The sequence below is a fragment of the Ictidomys tridecemlineatus genome, chromosome 7 (genome assembly GCF_052094955.1).
Source record: "Ictidomys tridecemlineatus isolate mIctTri1 chromosome 7, mIctTri1.hap1, whole genome shotgun sequence".
Classification (NCBI taxonomy): domain Eukaryota; kingdom Metazoa; phylum Chordata; class Mammalia; order Rodentia; family Sciuridae; genus Ictidomys; species Ictidomys tridecemlineatus.
The window spans coordinates 190964277-190987261 of NC_135483.1; the positions used below are offsets into that span (position 1 = coordinate 190964277).

The following is a 22985-nucleotide window of genomic DNA, read 5'->3' on the forward strand; positions in this document are numbered from 1 at the left end:
TATTTTCCATTAATTCTTATTTGTTTGAGCTGTTTTTAATGGAAATAAAAAGAGTTTTCAAATTATCGATACACGATGCTCCAAAATTTTATTATCCATTCATCTGTTCATTATCGCATTCATTCAGCAGACATTTATTATAGTCTGGGGATGTGCCATAGCACTGTGGACGCTTGTGTCCAAACATCACACCTGTCTGTCAGCACAGAAGTCCACAACAGGTAGTGCCCATTCAGGGCGAGTTCTAGGATCCTCCCTATGGCTTCCACCTTCTTCTCCAGCCTGGGTGCGCCGAGGAACATGGAGTGTGGCCAAAAGCGTTCCTTGGCTGCCCCTGGTGCAAAGACCAGTGGCTCACAGCACAGGCCCTGCCTTTTCTCCACGCACGTCTCACCATGGGGTTCAGAACTGTAGGCAGATGGAAGACAGTGCTCCCCACAGGAACATGGCGATCGTGAAGAGTAATTTCTCCTCATTACATGGTTGATTGAATAAAACAACTCTTAGAAGAAATGCATTTTAATGATTTCTTTTAGAACAAAAAATTATCTAATATGCAAAGTTGTTGTGTTACATGCAAAGTTTTCATAGCAAGTGATTTGGAGCCCACCAGATTAATTCTTCCTCTCTCCCCTGTTTGTCTGGGGTATCGTTAGGCCGCCTCTACCTGGCCCAGAACACTAAGGTGCTGCGGATGCTGGAGGGAAGGCTGAAGGAGGAGGACAAGGACGTCATCACCCGGGAAAATATTCTTGGGGCCCTGCAGAAGTTCAGTCTCAGGTGATGATCATGCCATAGGTCATGGGAGGTTCTGGGGAGCCTGATTGAGTTTTTTAAGCTGCCATTTAGTGCTTATTTAATTCCCATAACCTGGGAGGCAGATGGTGTATCTTTTAAATATAACTTCATTCTTTGTAAATGAATTGTTTTAAAACTAAAAAACAAAATTTAAAACAAGGGCAATTTTTACTATACATATTATGCACTTACTACTGGGCTAAATGCTGTCCTGTCTGTAGAGGAGGGTAGCATTAAAAATTACCTGCTTCAGGGGACTGGGGTTGTGGCTCAGTGGTAGAGTGCTTGCCTAGCATGCATGAGGCACTAGGTTCTATCCCCAGCACCACATAAAAATAGAAACAAATAAAATAAAGGTATTGTGTCCATCTACAACTAAAAAAAAAAAAAAAAGACCTGCTCTGGATGTCAGATATGCTAGGCCTGCTACTGTGTATAAACATGTACAAGATGGCTAGGTTATTTGGGGATTATTTCTTGCATTGAGTAAGCTTGAATTTGGAGAAGATCAAAATAGTTGGACAGTTTGGGAGGTATTCCTGGCTAGGTTATAAGTTTAGGGAAAGAAAATTCCAGAATCACGAATTATCTAGGTACATTAAGACTGAATGAGAAATGTAAGTTTGGAGAATTTTAACAAGAAGGTAAATCTGGGCATGAGTCTAGAGGAGAAAGCAATTTGAGACTGCCTAACAAGAGGGTAATGTGGTTTAGGAGGGCTTGAGCTTCCTTTTTTTTGGCAACCCTAGGCAGGCTGAATGGGGACAATAGAAGACCACACTCCAGAAGGTGAATTATAAGATTGGTCAGGAAATTTAGGCATTAACAAATATTTCCTTCAGGGTGATAGTTACAGGAATGAAGAAGGAACAAATAAAAAAAATCTTATAAACTCAATGTAGGATCAGTTTTCCCCTAAATTGACCTATTGGTTTAATGCAATTCTTGTCAAAGTCCCAGCAAGGTTACTTTTGAAAACATAGATAAGCTTATTACAGAATTTATATGGAAAGGCACAGGCCTCTAATTAGAACGATCTTAGGAAAGAAAAACAAAATGGGAAAAATCACTCTTCCTAAGGCCTAGCTTAATACATAAGTAGCTTCAATATAAAAACAGTGTTATATTAGAGGGTGGACACATGAATCAATGGAATACTTTTTCTGTGAACACTTAGGAGAGTTTGGGTGATTTTTCGAGTCAGATATAGAAAGCTTCTCTCTCCTCCACTAAGCTGCTACACAAGTCTGCTGGGAATGGAGGCACATGTGACAATGAAAGTATCACTGTGTTTTCCAGGGGACATTGGTGGTATCCAGTAGGTCATTAGTGCCCTCCAGGTGCTGAATTGTTGGATTATGTCTCAGGCCACATGCGAGGTTTAGAGACAAACATGAATACTTTCAAGTTGTCTCTGGTCCTCTGTGTGATTGGCAGCCCCTGGGAGGACACAGGGAGTGTGGCCAAAAGCATTCTCTGGCTGCCCCAGTTGTGGAGACCAGTGGCTCACAGCACAGGCCCTGCCTTTTCTCCTCGCGAATCTTACCATGGGGTTCTAGCCCCTGGGTGTCCATCCCAGAACCCTCCTGCCGTGACTTGGAAGCTCCTCATCAGAAACTGAAAAATCAGGTACTATTGAACCCATCTGGCACCTGCTAGAGGTTTTTATAAATTGAGAGCTTATTGAAGTATACTTACTTTCTTTTTTTTTAAGAGAGAGAGAGAGAGAGAATTTTAATATTTATTTTTTAGTTTTCGGCGGACACAACATCTCTGTTTGTATGTGGTGCTGAGGATCGAACCCGGGCCGCACGCATGCCAGGCGAGCGCACTACTGCTTGAGCCACATCCCCAGCCCCTGAAGTATACTTTCTTTACCATAAAATTCACATATTAAGTGTAGAAGTCAATGGTTTTTAGCAGATTTGCTGAGGTGCGCAGCCATCACTACAACCTAATTTTAGAATATTTCTGTGACCACGAAAAGAAATCTTGTACCATTTATCCTTGTTCCTGCCCCAGCCCTTGTGACCACCAAACTCCTTTCAGTAGACTGGCTTGTCCTGGATGTTTCACGAATGGAATCAGATAATGTGTAACCTTTTGTGACAGCGTCTTTCACTTAGTGTAATGTTTTCACGGTTCCTTCTTGTCCTAGTCCTTGTCAGTGCTTTGTTCCTTGTTATTGCTGGAGAATAGCCCTCCATCTGATAGAGAGGCCCCTGTTTTGTGTCTCAGTCAATGGATGTGTGAATCGTTTTCATTGTTTTATCTGTTTTGCAAAGTGCTACTGTGGACATTGGCCTGTGAGTCCGCATTTGCATTTCCTTGAGAGGCTTCTGGGAGTGGAATTGCCAGGGAGATGGCAAATCTTCAGAGTTCAGCTTCCCTCAGCACTGCCTCATTTTATCTTTGACTTTATGAAGAATTCTAGAACCTCCAGCTTTTTGCCCACCCTCTTCTGAACATGCTTTTCCCCGTCAGATGCTAACATTGGACTGACTTTCCCTAATTACCAGAAGCCTGCAGAGTGAAGTAATCTAATCGGTCCATGCTTCACGGGGGAAAGGGACAGGCTCAGTCTGCTGTCATCCAGGTCTGTGCCGGTGGCAATTTCTTGTAGTAACTCATGAACTGAAAAGAGCTGCAAGTGATTCGTCCAGTTAGTCCTGCTCAGTTTGTCCGAACACTTTGCTCCTGTTTATCTACACAGCAGCTTAGCTTCATGGTGACTATGTTTAGGAAACTTAAGTACAGATAAAAGATTGGGTGAAGAAGTAGTTCTTTCTGGTAATGCAGAAATGGGCCTAATGTTTTTTGCAGCTTTCCAGGGTCTCTGCAATAAAAGTAGAAAGCAGTGGGCTTGCCCAGAGAGCAGTCTCCATGTGTTTCAAGAGGCCACACCGGTCGGGTCTGTGTGGCTACAGGAATGGCCTGAACAGTTACTTGCTCCTTCTTCCTGAGCGGTCATTTTACCATAACTCGTTGATTAGGAGAGGAAGTGCTGGCTGCTCTCTGGTGTTCACATGTTCACATCATTCTGTTTGTTGGCTTCTCATGGTGGCACTGTGCTTAGTGACGTCTGTTCTTAAGGCTAACATGATGACATCCACCATTATATGTTGTGAGGAGGTATTGGATTCTGTAAAATCTTTCACCTGGATGCTGGGTGAAATTTCTGTTTCCCGGGTCATTAAGCCACACTCTTCGTCTGTAGAGATCCGAGTCAGAATGCCGTTGAGCTGGGTCTTGCTCTTTTTTGTTTTTATTTTCATTCAGCTCAAAGTGCCTGTGCTGCCTTACATAGGATTGAGACAAAAATCTGTTTTTCAAAGAAGTGTTATCATGGCCCTGTTTCCTGATTTAAGTAGACCAAAAGCTGTCGATGAATATTCATTAAATATTTGAAATAAGCTGGGTACATCGTGCATACCTGTAATCCCAGCCACCTGGGAGGCTGAGGCAGGAGGATCACAGCCTCAGCAACTCAGTGAGACCCTCAGTAACTTAGTGAGACCCTATCTCAAATTATTTTAAAAAGTTGGGGGCTGGAGAGAGAGCTCAGTTGTAAAGCACCCCTGGGTTCAATCCCCAGTAGTCTCACACACACACACACACACACACACACACACACACACACACACAAATTGAGGTAATACTCTGCTAATTTTAAATATGGAAAAGGAAACTTTCAAAGGAGGAGGCCTCCTTATTACTTCTTCCTTTAAATGCTTCATGATATCCCTAAAAGTAAAGGATTTTGTTATTTCATTTGTACCAGCTTAATAATAATAATAAAAAAAATGCCTCGGAGTCTGTATCTTCCGTGGGCTTTCTTTTATGACGCAGAGCTGTATCTCCTGTGTGACAAGCCCCGCGGCCAGTTTTAATTCACCTCAGGCCTTTTCGTCCCAGGCGCCCACTGCAGACAGCGATGATTCGAGACGGCCTCATCTTCTGGCTGATTGACATTCTGAAGGACCCGGATTGCCTGTCTGACTACACACTGGAGTATGCTGTGGCTTTGCTCATGAACCTCTGCCTCCGCAGCGCAGGTCTCCCCCATCCTGTATTTTCTGGTATGGGGGTGTGAGAAGAGATCCTGATCAGAGTCCAGGTTCCCGGTGACCCCTGGGGTGGGGGGGGTGGCGCTTGCTTTTTGTCTCCCTCAGAGAAAAAGAAAAGACAAGCCTAAAGTATTTCCAGCTAGGTATAGAGCTGCTGAGTCCCCAAGGCCAAAATACGGTCTGGCCTTCGAAAGAGTGTTTATATGTATGCACTTCGCACAGGAAGAGGAGACTGAATTCATTCGTGTTTCCCTTCATTTTCATTACGTTATTCTGAAGCCTGAGGACTGTGCGCCCAGCATTCTCCAGGATTAAGTTGGTGGCAGGAGCAGTGACATTAACCATGCTTCCTGCTCCTAATCCTTTTCTCACCCCTTCCTGGTGGTGGAGGTTCTCTGAGCATCATAAGCCGTTTCCCTGCTTGTTCAGGGAGACGGTGGCACCACCACCTGTTCGGGATCAGTCTGTGCCAACTCAGTAATAGCCACAGCCCATTACTGGGCACTGGGGGCTCTGCGCCACCTTAAGTCCTTCGTGTCCACCACCTCACTGAATTCTCCATCAGCCTTTCAGGTAGATAATTGCTGTTTTAAAGAAGAGGACACTGAGGCCCATGGTCACATTGTTGCTGGAATCAGACCCTTTAAGAAGCGGCAAAGGGCATTTGGAGAGTGGGACAACTCAAACTTTATTTTTATGCCAGTGGTCCCAGAGGAGGTCACACTCCAAATTCTGAGCCCCCATCTGCAGCTTCTCACAATGTTAATAGACTATCTGGTGCCATAAAATTTCTAGTTTCTAGCAGGAGTAGGTTTACAGAAACAGAGTGGGAAATGGGGAGGAACTGGCTCTTCTCACAGGCCTCCAATAAATCTCTAGCCTTGGGCTAAGCCGCAGCACTTCAAAGGGGAGTAGATTCCTGCAGGTAGTTATTTACAATCCAAAAAGTAGGGATCATAACGAGAGGGGACTGTCCTTTTCCCAGGCACTGTAGTTTTCCACAACAGTGTTCTGATTTCCTTTTACACTCAGGCCTGTGTTGCCTTCCATCACAACGTAGCATAAACAGACCAGCCAGGCTTGTACTCAGGTCTGCCTACGTGAAACTGTGCTTCCGAGTTCAGATGCGTCATGTTTTGTTTTGGTCCCACAGGGAAGAACATGTGTGCCAAGGTGGCAGGCCTGGTGCTGAAAGTCCTTTCGGATCTCCTTGGCCACGAAAATCACGAGGTACTCGGTCAGCATTGCTGGCCCCGGGTGTGGGGGTACACTGGGCCCTCGTGCCTGCAACCTGCAGGCAAGGGGCTGGCCTGCAGCAGTGGTTGCATTTGACAAGTGTACACATGCTCCCTCCTGCAGGTATTTTTATGAACGACTTCAAATCTTTGATGATCTAAAAGTTTGGAGCTCAGAGCAGGGAGTGTGTCCCCAAGTCCTCGTGTTTTGGGATGGTCCTTGCTGTACCTCCCTTTTTCTCCTTATCGTCTTTCTCGGCTTCATCTCCCCCCAGTATCAGCGCTCGCATTAACGTTGTCCGTAGTAGGTACAAATGTGGCCTTAAAGTACATGATACCGCATCTGTGCCATACCCTGCATGTGTGGAGCTTGTGTGGTGTGAGTTTTCCTGTGCTGCTGGGACCTTCCTGGGCTCCTGTACATGCCCCTGGTTCACTCAGTCTCGCCACTGCTACGCCCCTCTATGTTACCTGTCCCCCAAGGGTAGACACTGGGTTGTCTCCGGCTCTGCTGCCACAGCTGTCCTCAGTGAGGCACCTGCCCACCCGAGCCTGCGCAGAGCTTCCCCAGGGTGTGGACCCTTTTCACCACCGACTCGCAGCATACACCAGGCTGTGGCTGAGTCCCCCCAGATTGTCCTCTACAACAGCTGGACCGACCAGCTGTTCTCACCAGCATCCCCTCCTACCTGGTGGTATCCTCCAAGTTTCAAAGCTTATGGACCATAAACCTTTTTTTAAGTGAAATAGGGCTGTAGGAAGACAAATCAACAAAAGCCAGCAAAGGTGATGCTTCTCTTGTTTTTTGCAACCGCCTTTGTACAAGCTACAACATTGCCTTTCACCTGCAGCCAAAGGCAGACCTCTTTCCATGGACCAGGGCAGGGGCGTATGTTAGCAGGACACAGTAACAAGACCACAGGGTCACGAGGGAGCCCTGGGTTCCCACTGGTCCGTCCGGTTCAGGCAGATGGCTCCAGCCACTCCTTTCACCCACAGCTCCTAGGCTCACAGCTTCATTGCTGAGGACCTGGCTTCTTCAGCAGGTGGAGTTCAGGGGCTGTTAAAGTCTGTGGCATGCATTTTATGTTTAAAAACCATTGAGCTCTTAGCTGAGCACGGTGGCGCACGCCTGAAATCCCAGGGACTTGGGAGGCTGAAGCTGGAAGACTACAAGTTCAGGATCAGCCGCAGCGACTTAGTGAGATTCAAAAGCACTGGAGATGTAGCTCAGTTGTAAAGTCACCCTAGGTTCAATCCCCAGAACTGAGAGAGAGAGAGAGAGAGAGAGAGAGCCCCAGTGCTAGGAAGGGTGGTGGCCAGTGTGCCCTCTCTCTGGCTGTGGAGAGAGCAGCACACAGTCCACAGAACAGGTGACTCTCACTCATCAAGCCAGCTGTGACCTGTCCTGTGTTCATTTAATGTTGGTGTTATCTGTATGATTTAAGAATGGTCCTCTCCTCAGAGATCCTAAAGGAAGAGACTTCCTGTATATTAAAAAAAAAAAAAAAAATCCCACAGAGTCTCCAGGCACAGTGGTACACACCTCTAATCCCAACTACTTGGGAGGCTGAGGCAGGAGGACCACAAATTCAAGGCCAGCCTTGGCAACTTAGCAAGCCCCTATCTCAGAATTAAAAATTTTTAAAAATGCTTCTGGGTTCAATCTCCTGTACAAGAAAAAAAAAAAAAGTCACAGAATTCAGGAGAGCAGTAGAGGGTTGAACAGGGAGCAGAGGTGAGCACCATGTGCAGAGCTTTCAGGAAGAGCTTCCTAGAATCTCTGTCGGAGCTTGATGTGAAAGGCAGAGTCAGCTGTCCAGATGGACATGTGGGAAGAGCTTTCCCATAAGGGGAACTGCAGCAGCCAGGGCTGAGGTGCGTGCACCAGGAACATGTGGCGGGGGTCCTTCAAGTAGTGTGGGCACCCTGGGCAGCGCAGAGGGAAGAGCAGAGCAGGTGGTGTGGGCACCGGCCCCTGGAGGAGCCTGTGTGTGTACACACAGTGTGTGGAAGAAGCTAGGACTTCGCCATGGGCGCTTGGAAGGCTCCCGAGGTGGGGGCAGGAACAATCAGCCCATGCTATAGAATTTCAGCGATGATAGGATGGTTGGGTTAAAGGGTGGGTGTCAGGTGGAGGCTGGAGGTCTGACGGAGGCTGGGCCATGGACAGCGATGTGTGAACAGGACGGCAGCAACAGATGTGGAATAGAAGGGTCCTTTCAAGGACCGAACCCAGGGGGTTCCGAGCAATCTGTGACGACTCTAAAGTTCCCAGGCTCCGTGACCAGGAGGATAGAAATGACTTAAGCAGTGGAGTATAGCAGGAGGAGGCCTTGGGCGGAGAGATGGCCTTGGTTTTGGACTCCTGGTTGTAGAGATCCCTAGAACATACAAATAGAGATGTTTGTTATTTGAACATGCATCCTGAACTCTGGAGAGATGGACGCCCTGTCCTCCTCAGCCAGCTGTGGTGTTTGATATTTGAGTTGTGAAGTATTTGAAAACTTGCAATTGACTGTCTTTTTCTCCCCTTAAAGATACAGCCATATGTGAACGGAGCTCTGTACAGTATCCTTTCTATTCCATCCATTCGTGAGGAGGCAAGAGCAATGGTAAGAGAGAGCGCCGAGTGCTGTGGGCACCTGTCAGTGCCCCGTGCCCAGCTGCTGGGGCACGCACTGCCTCCACAGGGCTGGGCAGGCTTCACACAGGTCCCACGCTCCCTGAAATGGCATGCAAAATATGTATTTGCAGTTTTCTGGGCAGGGGCTGGGGATATAGCTCAGTTGGTAGAGTGCTTGACTCAAATGCACAAGGCCTTGGGTTCAATCCCCAGCACCACACACAAAAGAAAGTTTTCTGGGAAAAGTCTATATCTTTTATCAGAATCTCAAGGGGATCCCTAAATTCTAAATGATTAAGAACCACAGTGTTAAGAAATTTCCAGCAAGTTTATTTTTGCAAATGGAACAGACAAGCTGCAAAGATTGCAAAAGTGCAGTACTCAAGTTGGTTGGTAAACAGCAATTTCCCAGTTTAGTGTATTTGCATTAGTGCTTATGCTCAAGTGAAATCAGCACCAGGTGATTAGTGTCTTATTTGGAGAGGTGAATGTTTCAAGATCTAATAAGCAAAGCCACTCAAGTTTTGTTCTTTTTCTTTGTACCATGTGAAACCAGGGTAACCATGTGTATATTATATGCTGCGGTGAAGGGATTACATGTATTTCCCCACTCAAAACACAGGATGATGTCAGATTGAAACCAGAACATTCCCCCAGTTGGTTTTGCTTCCTTAGAATGGCTTAATGTCCTACTTGGTTTTGGTTTTCTAAATCACATAAACAGTTATACCAGCTTACCAAACAGTGGAACTGAGTCGCCTGCTACTTTTAAATTAAAAACTCTGCATTTTCAATAGGAAATAAAAGCTTGATTAAATCCTCACTGTGGTCATTTAGGTGAAAGAGAAAGATTGTTAATCAAGGAAGGAACAGGAAAATGGCATGTAGGAGGAAAGGATGGGGTGTCGTGGCATCAAAAAAGGCAAGGGCTGGGGTGTAGCTCAATATTACAATGCATACCTAGAATGCACAAGGCCCTGAGAACATCCAGCAAAGGTGGGGATGACGGGAGGGAGTGCAGTCGGGACAGGGACCACATCCCCTGAGATCATCAAGGTGTAGCTCAGCAGAACAGGGCATCCTGCAGATCATCAGGCCAGGGAGAAAAAATGCGGCAGCAGAGCCCCAGGGTCCTGAGTTCACTATGAGCAGCTCTGACATCTGTCCAGCAGGAGTCCCAGAAGGAGGAGAGTGGGAGATAATGACACAGAAAAAAGATTGAATGATAATGAAGCAATTTGGTGAAAAACAAACACTTTAGTTTTTGACTTTTAAGAGAAAACTTGAATTGCTCAGATAAAGGTCTGAGTGTAGGCTTCCTCTGGCATTTGAATGGAGGTCAGAGTCATGAGCTCCCACAGCCTCCCCCACCCCTGTTAGCCTGAGCTGAGGAACTTTTTAGACACAACACCCAGGCAGTTGCCTATTGAACGATTTGTAAAGTGGCCTCAAAAGGGTGATATGGCCACAGTAAGGTTTCTCTTAAATCCTCGGGTTCCCTCTTTACACTTTTATCCTTGAGGGAGTTTTTAGGTAAATAAAGCCAGACATTCTTACTGGGTATGAGGCTGCATGGTGCATTTGCTGGTCAGCGTCTCAGCTGTGCACTTGCCTTCACCTTAGCTGCGAGGGATGCTGGGAATGCTAAGCACTAGAGGAACAAGACAAGAAAAACGCTATCCACAACCTCCCCACTGTACCCTCTGCTCATGCAGGGAAGGGGAGACAGAACTGATGTCCTTGGGCCCTGCTGGTGTTTGAGCTGAGGGTCACACAGTCCTTCTGCAGAGCAGCTGCGCACCACAGGTGAGACCTACTGCAGTGCCCATCTCGGGCTCGTTCATTTCCCTGCGGTTGTTGATGAAGAGAGGAACTCAGTGCTGGGTGATGCTCATTTTAACATTTTTACAATGTTGAAAACCTGGAAGTAACATAATTTTTACCATAATTGCTGATGAAATTGTGGTTCTTTTGTTCACGATGTTAATAACTTTAGAAGATGATAATTAGGAAAAGCAGGATGAGGCAGAATGAAAATTTTATTACATCATGAGGAATTAAAGCAGAGCATGTCATTATAAGAATTCTGTTTTAGCAACTGGGTAAAACCTTTGTGTGCTTATGGAAAATGACAGCACATGCATAAAATTATGTTAGTACCAAGTACAATTAGCACCAAGCCTGAGTACTTGTCACCATGTGCCCTTTCCCTGGGATCAGAGCCCCTGTGAGCATTCTGCAGAGCGGGGGCAGACCAGATGTGGTGCTAGGTAGGAAGGCTGTAGAACCTTTGGGAGGCCAGGGAACTGGGCGTGGGGGCACCCAGCCTGAAGGAATACCCTTGTGCCCCATCGGCTGCCCACAGCTCATGCCTCTATGCCAGGAACTCTTCTCCACTCTCCCCAGAGGTCTAGGTGCCACTGCTATCCCCTCTTCCAAAAGATGTGTGTTCCCTCCTGCCCACTTTCTCACATTGCCTGCTTCCAATTCAGAAGCTTCACCTGGGTACATTTTTTGGCAGCATCTAGACTGGGTGCCAGTACCCTCACTGCAAAGCAAGCTGGGATGCCAGTCATTGGCTGATACCCTGCCCTAGTAATCGAGCCCTTGCTGCCCGAGGCCTGAGCCCAAGTGTCAGGCAGCCCTGTTTATCTGAGCTCTTCTCCCACTCCACAACTCAGCCAGCTTACAGGGGCCTCAGGGGACTCATTTGCCTTTTTCTCCCCCCCCCCCGCCTTTTTTTCTCCTTTTGGTGACATGGTAAGACCAGTAAAATTGTATTTGGTACTAATATAATAAGCATAAGTGTGGAGAAGCTGTTTAAAAGTTGCTTCTCAACCAGGCGCACATCAATAATCCCAGCTACTTGGAAGACTAAGGCAGGAAGATCACAATTTCCAGGTCAGTCTGGGCAATTTAGCAAGACCCTGGGGCTGGGGTGTCATTAGTCCTACGGTACTCTCCAGCTAGGAGCATAGCAGTTGTACGCCGCAGGGGGCCGCCTAGCCTCCTACCTAGATTCCTTGGTGCCCTTAGGGAAAAGCCTTTCAAAATTAGTGTGGAAATTTGACTGAGATGATTAGTTGGTAGAACATCTTTGCAATTTGGCTACACACACATACACACACACACACACACACACACACACATATAAAATCCTTAAAAACATTCATATTCTTTGCCCAGTAATTCTTTTGGAGCTCACATACACCATGACCAGATAGTATATACTGAAATATTCACTGCAGCGTTATTGATTGTAGTAGAAACCAGGGAACAACCTAAATGGCAGCACTCGGGGGAACAAGCTAGGGAAGGAGTAAGAACAGGCAGGGAGGTGAGGTGTTCCCTGGGCACACCCAGCCGGAGCTGTGTTCTGTCTTTTTGTTGCTGTTGTTGTCACACATTATTGGTCTTCTGGTTAGTTGAATTAATCAGTCAGACAACAGTTGCTACAATAATGTCTGTCAAAGTGGTTCGCCATAAAATCTCCAGTGCCACATTCATCTGAAGGGCACTCCTGGCAAAGGTGAATAACTGTCGGCCATTTTCGTCCCCCTTATAGTATTTCAGGAAAGCCAACTTATTGTTTTTTCTCTTGTGTTTGTTCTTCCTGGGAGTGGGGTAAGACCTCTTGGCACCACCAGCCTCAGCATTAGATGAAAGGTGGACTCCTTTTGAATGTTGTAGTCAGACCAAGTATGTCCTCCTTCCTGTGCTGACCAGCTAAGGTCAGGTTTTGCTGAACAGGAGGAATTCCTCCCCCATCCTGGATCTTGGCCTTTACATTTTCTGTGGTGCCCATCAACCTTGAGTGGGATAGTCTTCCCTGAAAGGGTCTTTATGAAATCTGCGTCCTGACTCTGGCTCCAGCTCAGATGGCAGCTCTGAACTGTGTTCCAGTCTTGCTCTGCCGTTTCCTGGTTGTCTTTGGGCACTGTGGGAATTACTGGAGCACCAAACACATGGAATTGTGAGAATCAAAAGAGCTAATGCTCACACACTATGCTTGCCACTGAGTGAACATTGAGAGGTGATCTTAGCTGCTATTATTATTATAGCTACTAAAACTTTATGAGCTTTATATTGACACAAGAAAATAGTAAGTTAAATTTAAAAATAAAAAACAGCATTATAACAGTATGATCTCAATTGTGTAAAACAATAGCCATAAAAGAAGAAATACTTCAGAATGTTCAGTTTTATCTCTATGCAGAGAAATATTTTATTCTTTTTTTTTTTTAATGGGGCTAGACCCCAGGGACACTTTACTGCTAAGTTATACCCCTTTTTTTTTCTTTACTGTATTCACTTATTTATAACAGACAGGGTCTCACTGAGTTGCTTAGGGCCTTGCTTTTGCTAAGGCTGGCTTTGAACTCACAATCCTCCTATCTCAGTCTTCCTAGCTGCTGGGATTACAGGTGTGTGCCCGGTAACATGTGACCTTTAATTTTCTGAAGTTGGCTTATTTCACTTAGCATGATGTTCTCCGTTTGCATCCATTTACCAGCTAATGTCATAAAGTCATTATTCACCAGAGCTCCTTTGGAGGTTCTAGCAGGGGAGTGCAGCTACTCTTAACTGAAGATCAGTTCTACTTTATCAGGGAAGGTTGTCTGAGTGCACAGCTTGTGGGGGAGGAAGGGGACACCCGCCTAGCCAGTGGGATCAGCCGAATCAACCCTGGCAGTCAGTGGAGTGACAGATGTTGCAGCCAGATTGCCCTCACATCCATAAAGTCATTGTGGCTGAGTAAAAGTCCATTTTTTCTTAACCCATTCATCTATTGATAGGCATCTGGGTCCCAGCCCTTTTTTATTTTTTATTTTGAGACATGCTCTTGCTAAGTTGCTGAAGTTGGCCTTGAATTTAATGATCCTCCTGTCTCAGCCTCCCAAGTCACTTGAATTCCATCATGTACACTGGCTGTTTATTTTATGTAGCTTATAAGTTTTAGTGGAAAACCTGAATGACTTTCAGAATTAGAGGAAAATGTTTTTATTCACCTAAAATAGATATTTGAGTTTCCAAGAGGGAAGTTTCTCTTGAAGACCTTTAGTGGTAGATTAGACTATTTGGGCTGGAACAAAATGGAATGTGGTATAGAGCTGAACTGCTGAGCATAAGGGAGAGGTGGGATCATTTGGAGGGCTGTGTGGGTGTCCAGTACACGCTGTCTACCTCTGTGCAAGGTGCTTTAGCCCACTCAGTCCTCAAAGGCCCTAGAGGAGTGGCTGTGGCTATGTCCCCATTGATAGTAAGAGGTAGATTTCTGGGCCTGGAGCCACACAGCTAGTGTAGGGGCCAATGCATGTTTGTTTTGAGAACTTTCCACACCTCAGGCTGCAGTGCTTCTTTAGAAATGAGAACTAATTTAATCTTTTTCTCCCCCCCCCCCCCCCAGTGATAGGGATCAAGCTCAGGTTCTCACACATAATAGGCAAGTGCTCTTTCTATACCAATTTCTTTCTAGACTCCTATCCCTAATCTCATCTTTAATGAAAAATCTAGATATGATAAATGTTTTCCTTCCTTAAATTCTATAACACAAACACTGTCTTCTGTGTTATTTCATATTGAGCATCTCTAATCCAAAAATCTAGAATCTTAAATTTTCCAAACTCTAAAACTTTTGGAGCATAGACATGAAATATAGGTAGAACATTCTACATCATAAAACTTTGTTTCACACACAGAATTATTTAAAATAGGGCTAGGGATGTGGCTCAAGCGGTAGCACGCTCACCTGGCATGTGTGTGGCCCAGGTTCGATCCTCAGCACCACATACAAACAAAGATGTTGTGTCCACCGAAAACTAAAAAATAAAAATATTATAAAAAAAGAGAATTATTTAAAATATTGTATGAAGTCATCTTGATGGCATGTGTATGAGATATTGACAAAGCATAAATGAATTTTGTGTTGAGACGGGGGTCTGGGGGGGCCTACAATAGCTCATTATTTGCATGCAGATGTTCCCAAAGCCAAAAACCCTGAAGCTCCAGGCATTTCAGATAAGGGCCACTCCACCTGTTTCCTGCAATGATCCTAACCTTGACCTCCTGGGGGGAGTTCCCTCTTTGCTTCCATTCAGCCTACAATTCCTTTTCACATGTGGCTGATATTCTCCTTTCCATCTAACCTGAGTGTTTGTATTAGGCCAGGATTATCTTCAAAATGAGTTATTACTTTCAGGGTCAAATACTGTTATTTTTATGACTTCTCATTTCTATAATTCAGATTAAACATTACCTAATATATGTGGTTTTAAAAAATAAGTACAATTTCTGACTGGACTCTTTCCTATTAAAAAAGCATCCCCAGGTGATCCTCCTCATTACACAGGAATTTATTGTTTGTTTTCCAAGTAACAACTGAGTTAGAGCCATATGAAAGAGAGTGAGTGAAAATAAAAAGATCTATAAAGATAAGAGCAGATACTCACTCATAACATCTGGGAAGAAAAGGTAGAAGCGAGCCTGAATGGATTCTTTGTCCCATTCCTAGGGCACAGGTTGAGGACTTTCCATTCTCAAGCTACTTGCGCTTGATTCTGCTCTTGGGCATGTCGGGCTGATGGAGCTGTCACTCCTACAGTCCCTTCCCTGGCCCTTCCCTGGGAAGTGGGGATGGACGGTAAGAGTGAGACCAGTTGATAAGACAGAAACAGCAAAGTCAGCTCTCCTCTCAGCCAAGGTCCACGCCAGATGTTGGTGGTTGTCCCTTTGTAAGACAAACACAGGTATTTTGGCTGGCCACACAGGAGCTGGACAGTGCTGCCCAGTCCTCTTTGAAACACCCTGTCCTTGATTCCAGAGACTCCTTCAAGGCCTTCTCCCGTTGTAGACTGTTTTCTCAGGGTCTCTGTGAACTTACCCGTCTATCTTCCAATGAAATGTCATTGTTCTCTCACTCTGTCCCAGTCCTCTGCTCTTCCCACTCTGCTGTTATCCCCTTGACTTAGCTGCCGGGTCTTTCACCCCAGCCACTAGCCCTCCAGACACAGCCAGGCAGCCTCTCCTGTCTAGTAGACATAGGTGCCAGCCACAGCACGAGATGCCATCGTTTAGGTGTGACTGGCAAACAGTGGATGCTCAGGCCTTCCTCGTTCGGCTCAGTGCATCCCGACACATGTATACATCTACATAACTAATACCCAGTTACATACGTGGTCTTTTAAGTCTCCTGTCATCTTGAGGGGCAGCCTCGTTTTATAATTGAAGAAACAGGCTGAGTGAAGTTGAGTAATTTGAGTAAGGTCACACAGTTAATCCACGTAGGAGCTAGGATTACCATCCAAATGATAATCCTGATTTAACCTTTCTGTGAAGCAGTTCTCTTCATTGGGTCATGAGAGTTTAACCTCTTCTGCTCTTGACACTTCTCTGATTCCAAACTGGCCTACCTGATCAGGTTTGCATGGCATCAGATCCATCTCTCTACCACCTCTGCACTCTGCTTCTTCTATTTTGGGTTCATCATTAGATATGCTTCCCCGTCTTGGTGGCAAGAAAGCCTCAACAGCTCCAGTTTTGTGCTTAACTCCCGTCCTTCAGGGAAAGAGGAAGGAGAGGAATTAGACACCATGTTCAAGTCAACTCACCTACTCCCTGTGATTGTGCTAGCCAATGTGAAAATTCCAGTGTCAAACATATTACAATAGGAGCTAGGGTCATAGCTCAGTGGTAGAGCGCTTGCCTAGCACCTGTGAGGCCCTGGGTTCAATTCTCAGAACCACGTAGAATAAAATAAAGATATCATGTCCATCTACAGCTAAAAATATTTTTTTAATTACAATAACATAATGACGTAGCATACTAACTATAATTCTTATGATAGAAAAAGAATGAAGGCTGTTTAAAGAGTTTCTGTTTGTTCATTTACTTCTCTAAACAAATGTTCCACTTTTTGAAGGCCATATTTGGCCCTAAAATCCAGAAGACATTGAATAAATAGAGGAAAACACAGGAAGGAAATCATCTCTCAACAAATTGCCAAAACTCAAGGCAGTACTATGCAGGGAAATTTTACAATTGTTTTTAAGCTAAATACATTATAAAGTTATTTTGAAGTCAGACAGTCAACCCAAGAAGAAAATCTCACTGTGACTTATAAAAGGAACAAAAAGAATATTTAGTAGTAAGCAGAGGATTTTTATTGTATGTATCTTCTTCCTCCCAAAAAAAGAGAAATTCTTTTTTGGATGAGATGAAACTGCCCTACTGAAAACACTAAAGCATTGTGTGCATTGTGCTTCTAGGGGATGGAAGACATCCTGCGCTGCTTCATCAAAGAAGGCAATGCTGAGATGATCCGCCAGATAGAGTTCATCATCAAGCAGCTCAATTCCGGTCAGTTTAATGCAAGAACCTACGTCTCGCTTTTGAACTGTTTGCATGTGTCAGAAGGATGTTGGGCTCGGGGTTCCTTGGAAGTCATTGGCCTTTAGGGAAGTGGGGAGGCCCAGGTGAACTCACAGTGTAGCCAGTAGTCAAGGCCAGAGTGTCCAAAGATTAACAGTCTCTTATCATACTTTAGGGCCTGTAGTCAACAAAACGAAGTTAAAAGCAATTTCAGAAACCCTTCCCTAACCTTATAAGTTCTCTTTATGGGCCTCTCCCTTTCCCCTCCTAAGTTCTGCCCCAAAGGGTGACTTCCCCAGGTCCTGGGGTCAGATAGCACAGTACACGCCTCCCTTGGTGATCCATTCACTCCAGGTGATGTATGGTTTTCATCTAGAAGCAAGGTCCTCTTTCTGTTGAGCTGCTTCTGTTACCACAGCCACATGTCCCATAATAAGCAGGAGAGGAAGGCCAGGGGAGCCTTGGATGGGGTGGGGGAGGAGCTCTTGGCTCTTGGTGTGGACTCTTCAACAGAGGCCCTTGGTGCTGCCAGCATTGGGGGCAGTTTGTCCCCTCTGACTCTCCATGTGCCCTTCCCTGACACCTAGCAGTGCAAGTAAACATGAGCAAAAGGTAAACCAGGGTCTCCCTTCTCCTCACAAGTCACTGCTTAACCAGAGCCAAGCTCCAGGGAAACGCCAGAAGCCCACAGGTGCTGTGTCTCTGCTCCCAGTTCAAGCCTCACAGCACCTGGGCAGATTTGCTGCACCCACACCATTTAAATTAGAATCCCCACAGGAGAGAGAGGGCCTCGAGGGACAGGTGGTACCAGGGCAGCCAAGAGGAGCCTGCTGCCAGACAGAGAAGAGGCCACAGGAGTGAGTGGCCAGAGAACTGTGGGTTACCTGCCCGTCCTGTTTGAATGTCCTCCTCTTTGGTTCTTATGGAGCAAGTATAACTCATCCCAAATTCAGGTGGGCAACGAATAGAGCTTCATTTTCTCCAGGGACTTCAGTTCTAACTCCGAGCCCAGGCTGGTGTGATGAAACAGATTCAATGTGAACCAGCCTGCCCGAGTCTCAGCTAAGGTTGCTTCCCGCCTTCTCTGGGTGGGCTGCCACTGAGGTGGGTAGTTGTTGCCCGTCTGCTTCTTGGTGGTCTTGGTCATTAGTGGCGCCAAGTCCTCCCTCTCAGGCCAGGGGTTCTCTGCAACTTCAAGGTCACATTTGGGTTGGAATCTTCTTCAGGCTGCCTGTGTTTGAGTCGTTGAGACAAACGCACATCCATCTTCTTGCCAGTCTTCCTGGAAGCCCAGAAGCAGGATGCAGGCTCCATTTGCTCCCTGGCATAAGAGTCAACTTTCCCTTATGTAAAACTGCCCTGGCTCAACATGCCAGGCTGCCATGAGGCAGGAGACAGTTCACATCTTTGTAAGGAACCACTCTGGCAAGAAGTTGTCGTGGACATAACTACAGCTGGATAGCCCTGGGGATTCTGGAAGGCTTGGGAAATACCTACCCAAAAGTTCAGCAAGTTCCTGTTCAAATAAGGGACCTAAAATATTTCTTTCTTCATCTAAAGTATCCAAGTTGTTCTTTATGGAGGCAGAACCCAGAAATGACTACCCAGGAGTCTGCTAGTTTGAAACTAGATTCAAAAGCACATACTCACACCTTATGACACGTGCCACCAGCAGCCATTCAAGACAATAATGGAACTAGAGAACTTCTGCTCAGTGTTTCTACTCACATGGAAACTAGAGTGTGGATTGGGGCCACCTTCCTAGTTTAAGTTATGTGAAGGACTGGCGATGTATCCCAGCGGTAGAGTGCTTGCCTGGCATGCAGAGGCCCTGAGTTCAATCCCTAGCACTGCAAGGAAAAACAACCACCATCATGAAATGACATTACATTATCTTTATTTAGAGACTTCCTAAAGTCTCTAAATATTTTATTTTATTTTATTTTCGTAAACTTAAAAGCACAGGAGTGGGTTTTCATACATTTGAGCCCGTAGCTATCAGCCCACCAGTGCTATTTTTCCAGTGAAGTTTTAAGATCTTCAAGTACAAAGTTGTGCGTATATTTTAGAGTATCTAAGAGCCTAACCCCATAGGTGGGAAGACACTAGTCTGGTGAAGCCTAAAGGAAAATTCCAGCTTGGTGACAGTGACAAGCAGAGCTATAGCCAACAGCAGTATGGAGGTTTATCCCTGGCTTGGGCCCAGACCACAGTTCCATCCCTCTGCAAGGGAGCTGGCAGACTATAGCCAGTCAGGGCAGAGAAACAGCGGTGCTAGCCTGGTCCACGGGCAGGAGAAAGTAGAGCGGTACTGAGGAGGGCAGCGTGGCTGTGCACCGACTCAGGAGTGAGTGGTGGAGGAGCCCGGACCCAGGTCTTCTAGTACATGGGACCAGCCCTGTTCTGGGTGGTGGGAAGAGTCTGAGCCAATAGATGAAGAGATTGTGGGTTAGGGAAGAGAGGCTGGGCCAAGAAGGAGAGCAGGGAGTGTGTTGGACTACTTGACTTTTCCACAGAGAACCTGAGGGGTTTGTAATTGGTGACCATAGAAGCACCGCCATTTTGAAAGGCATTTCCTGCAGATGGAATGGAATATGCTGTGTCTGAGAAGGGAAGAGAAGTTAGATAATTAAATTCAGCCAAAATGCAGAATGACTTAACAGATTTATGTCTGCAAAGTAGCTTTCTGAACTCACTGGCATTCTGTGACAGTGGTGTGGCTTGGGATGGGTGTAGAGACATGCAAACCTCATCAAGGTGGGGACAGCTTTGGTGTCCTGCTGGCCACAGACCAGTGAGGTCAGCAGAGACCTCACTTTGAGTAAGTGAGGCTGTCAGGACGTTGGGGACGCCCTCCTAGGCCTTGGCTTGGTGCTTGATTAATGTAGGTGCCTCTGTCAGGCCCCGTGCTAAGGCCAACTCTAAGTATGGCCTTTGACGCCTTCTTTCTCCTTCCTTCTTTTTGACTTCCTTTCTTTTCTCAGGCTTTCTTTACTTTCACCAAACCAGTGCTAACAAGGAAGGTGCAGCAGGAGCGCAGGGAGGAGGAAGTCAGGTGCTCCATTTCCACTTACTCACGACCCAGTAGAGTAGGGGCAGAGGACACCTGCAGTCAGTAGCCCTCCATTCATTAGGAGGCAGGATCATCCACAGGGTGAGTGCTGGCAGGAGTTCCAGGTGAAACGCAGATCATGTTCAGGGAGGGAGAGATGACGAGCTCAGTGAGGGCACCAGGGAAGGCATCGTGGAGGAGGGAACCTGCATCTATGTAATGCCTGCTGTGTACCTGGGCCAGATGCTTCACCTAAGAAGGAGGTGGTAGGATCCCCATTTTACATATGGTAAAATGGTCCATTCTTTCTCTGGCTCAGTTACGCTATGAATCCAGGCTTGTTTGTGAACGCTAAAGATGTAGCAGTGCGCCTCTGGGAACCTCCCTGCCACAGCCACCACCCCACCTGTACACAGAAGGAGATGCGGTTTCTACTTCCCCTCTGTGCCTCCACCTCTTGCTGTAAGGGGGTTGTGAGGATTCAGTGTCGGGGTGCCCGCTGCCATGCCTGGTGGTAAATATTAGTTTACTTCCCTTCCCTGAAGGTCCCTCAAATTATGTGCTGGCTTGGGATTTTCCTCATGCTACTCTAAATATGTTCTGGTAAAAATGGAGAGATTTATTTAAAATCTCTGAGGACAATGTCAAACGGTGTCTGAAATGATCATGATGAGAAATGGTTGAGCCCAGCACTGATTCTCCTGATGGTGCTCACTGGTCTCTGTGGCGCCTGAAGGATTGTGTTGGCCAAGTCGCCCACTGTTTGTGGCTGTTCATTGATATTGTTTCATATAATATATATATATGTAAATTTTTTTCCCCTATAGAAGAGCTGCTTGATGGCGTTCTTGAGTCTGATGATGATGAAGATGATGATGATGAAGTAAGTTGGAGACTCTCTTCACCATGTAGAAAACTCACACCAAACTATCCTGGGTCTTCTTTGCCTTGAACAGTTGCTCAGAACTGAAGTTTCCACTTCTACCCTGTTGTCCTCAGTACTGTGGGGTGGCTGAGGTCCAGCTGGGTGGCTCACGTAGGGTCCTACATGGCTGCCTCCGATGTTCAGGCTGGCCCTCGCCTCTGAGGTGTCTCTCCAGTGCTAGCTGTCACTCAGTGGTCCAGTCAGGCTGGGTTCCACAGGGAAGAAGTGAGCCCTTCTGGTCCTCTCTGGGCTCAGTGGTCTCAGAATCGCGCTTGTGCATTCTGCGGAAGCACACAGCAAGCCCGGCCCCAGCTGGAAAGGAAGCAGACTCTACCTTGCAATGGAGGGGGCAGCAGGAGGGCCCCGGGTGGCAGCACAGGTGGCTGTGTTTGCAGGCCCTACCACACCTGCAGAGAGCAGAGATGCAAGCTGCACGTCCTTTGGATCTCATAAAAGCTCTTCACCATAAGCCTCCACCCATCTCCCTGGATGGGAAGCTGGGCACAGTGGCTCATGGTGAGAAGCTCTGGGCTGAGCTGTCCTGGGTTGGGTTCAGAGCCAGCAGAATCAACAACCCCACTCAGTTATTTTCATTCTTTGGGAGTGGATTTTCTCACTGTGGAAAACCCTCCTGCCTAATGCACAGAAGCTGATGTGCGCAGCCCGTGAGGTGTTGGAAAGGCCACTCCCCAGAGCTGTCTGGATCCTCAGATGACAGGCTGGGCCTTGTTTTCCCTTCGGAGACCCAGAAAGAGCTGACTCATTGTCCTCCTTGTTGTGGAGTGGGTATGTGACTTGCTTTCCTTCAGTGAAGCCTGAAGTGAACACTGGAAGGTTCTTCTGTTGTGGGGGAGTATTCACTATAAATGTGGATGTGGGAAAATGTATTTGTTGGAAGTTGAGGTCTGTCAGTTTAAAAAGTGGGTGACAGCCAAGGTTTTGTTCATGATGGCATCAGTTGTGTGCGATAGTTATATAGGAGCCCCCACAGGAGGCCTGCTGAGATCCACCCAGCGACTCACAGGCCACCTCCTGCATGCCATCTCTATCCTGGACTGCAGGTGGCACCAGTGGGCACTCTTGCTCACTCCTCCTGCCCAGTGGCACAGCTCTGAACCCGAGCTGCAGAGGGGACCTGGCCATCATCCCCTCCTAAGGAGAGACCAGCCCGAGGTCACACAGAATGCAAATGGCGGTGGAATCTGATTTAGAACAGGGGTCGCAGACTTTCTTTGAAAGGGGAGGATAGGAAGCCTCTCAGGCTTGGCAGGCCACCCGTGCAGGTTTCAGTCTCTGGTACTGCCTCTGTCAGGGGAACATGGCTGTGTTCCCACAGAACTGTTTGTGGATACTAAAACTAGAATGTCATAATTTTCATGTCATTACTTTTTTTTCCCAAATATTGAAAATATAAAGATCATTCTTAGCCGCAGACTATAAAAAAACAGGCTTCTGTACCTGAGGACCACTGTGGCCACCCCTTAAGGTAGACCTGGCTGGCCATCTCGCCCAGGCCACTGCTAACCGCAGCAAGACACTGCCTTGGGCCTGGCTGTCAGCGCTCTTCAGTTAATGTTTTAATGACTGGATTCAGTAGCTCTTTGTCATTGTGTCCGGAGGTCACCCCCAGGTCTGCTTTTCCCTCTTTCCGTGTCATCCTTTTTGGCTTTTCTGTTTGCTCTGGGTTTTATTGTCATATTGATCCTTTGGTTTTGTATTGTACGGGAAATTTCGTTGGTACAACTTTTCTAGTTAGTGATGGGAATTCTGTTTTGTGGAAATTTCCCTGTGAAAGCAACTATAATCTGCTCTACACAATCAGAGAGCAAGGTCTTCCTTCAGTTCTCTGGACTTGCTGCTACTCTGCAGGTATTTTCATTTTAAGAGGTTAATGTTTGGGCTGGGGCTATAGCTC

At 46.4% G+C, this 22985-nt stretch overlaps 1 protein-coding gene across 9 annotated transcripts in view; it reads left to right on the forward strand.

Moving 5' to 3' along the window:
• Positions 1-22985, forward strand: part of Armc9 (armadillo repeat containing 9) — a 138511-nt gene that overhangs the window by 54678 nt on the left and 60848 nt on the right. For 7 of the 9 annotated variants that reach the window (XR_013424382.1, XM_078018200.1, XM_078018201.1 and 4 more), the window contains exons 14-19: positions 657-780; positions 4714-4877; positions 6019-6095; positions 8641-8715; positions 16991-17081; positions 20973-21028. Coding sequence is in view for 8 of the 9 variants with exons in the window: in XM_078018200.1 (XP_077874326.1) it covers positions 657-780; positions 4714-4877; positions 6019-6095; positions 8641-8715; positions 16991-17081; positions 20973-21028 (587 nt within the window). In the remaining variant the exon portion in view is untranslated. The remainder of the gene's footprint in view (positions 1-656; positions 781-4713; positions 4878-6018; positions 6096-8640; positions 8716-16990; positions 17082-20972; positions 21029-22985) is intronic. The other 2 variants (XM_078018202.1, XM_005326440.5) reach the window with 1 other exon arrangement.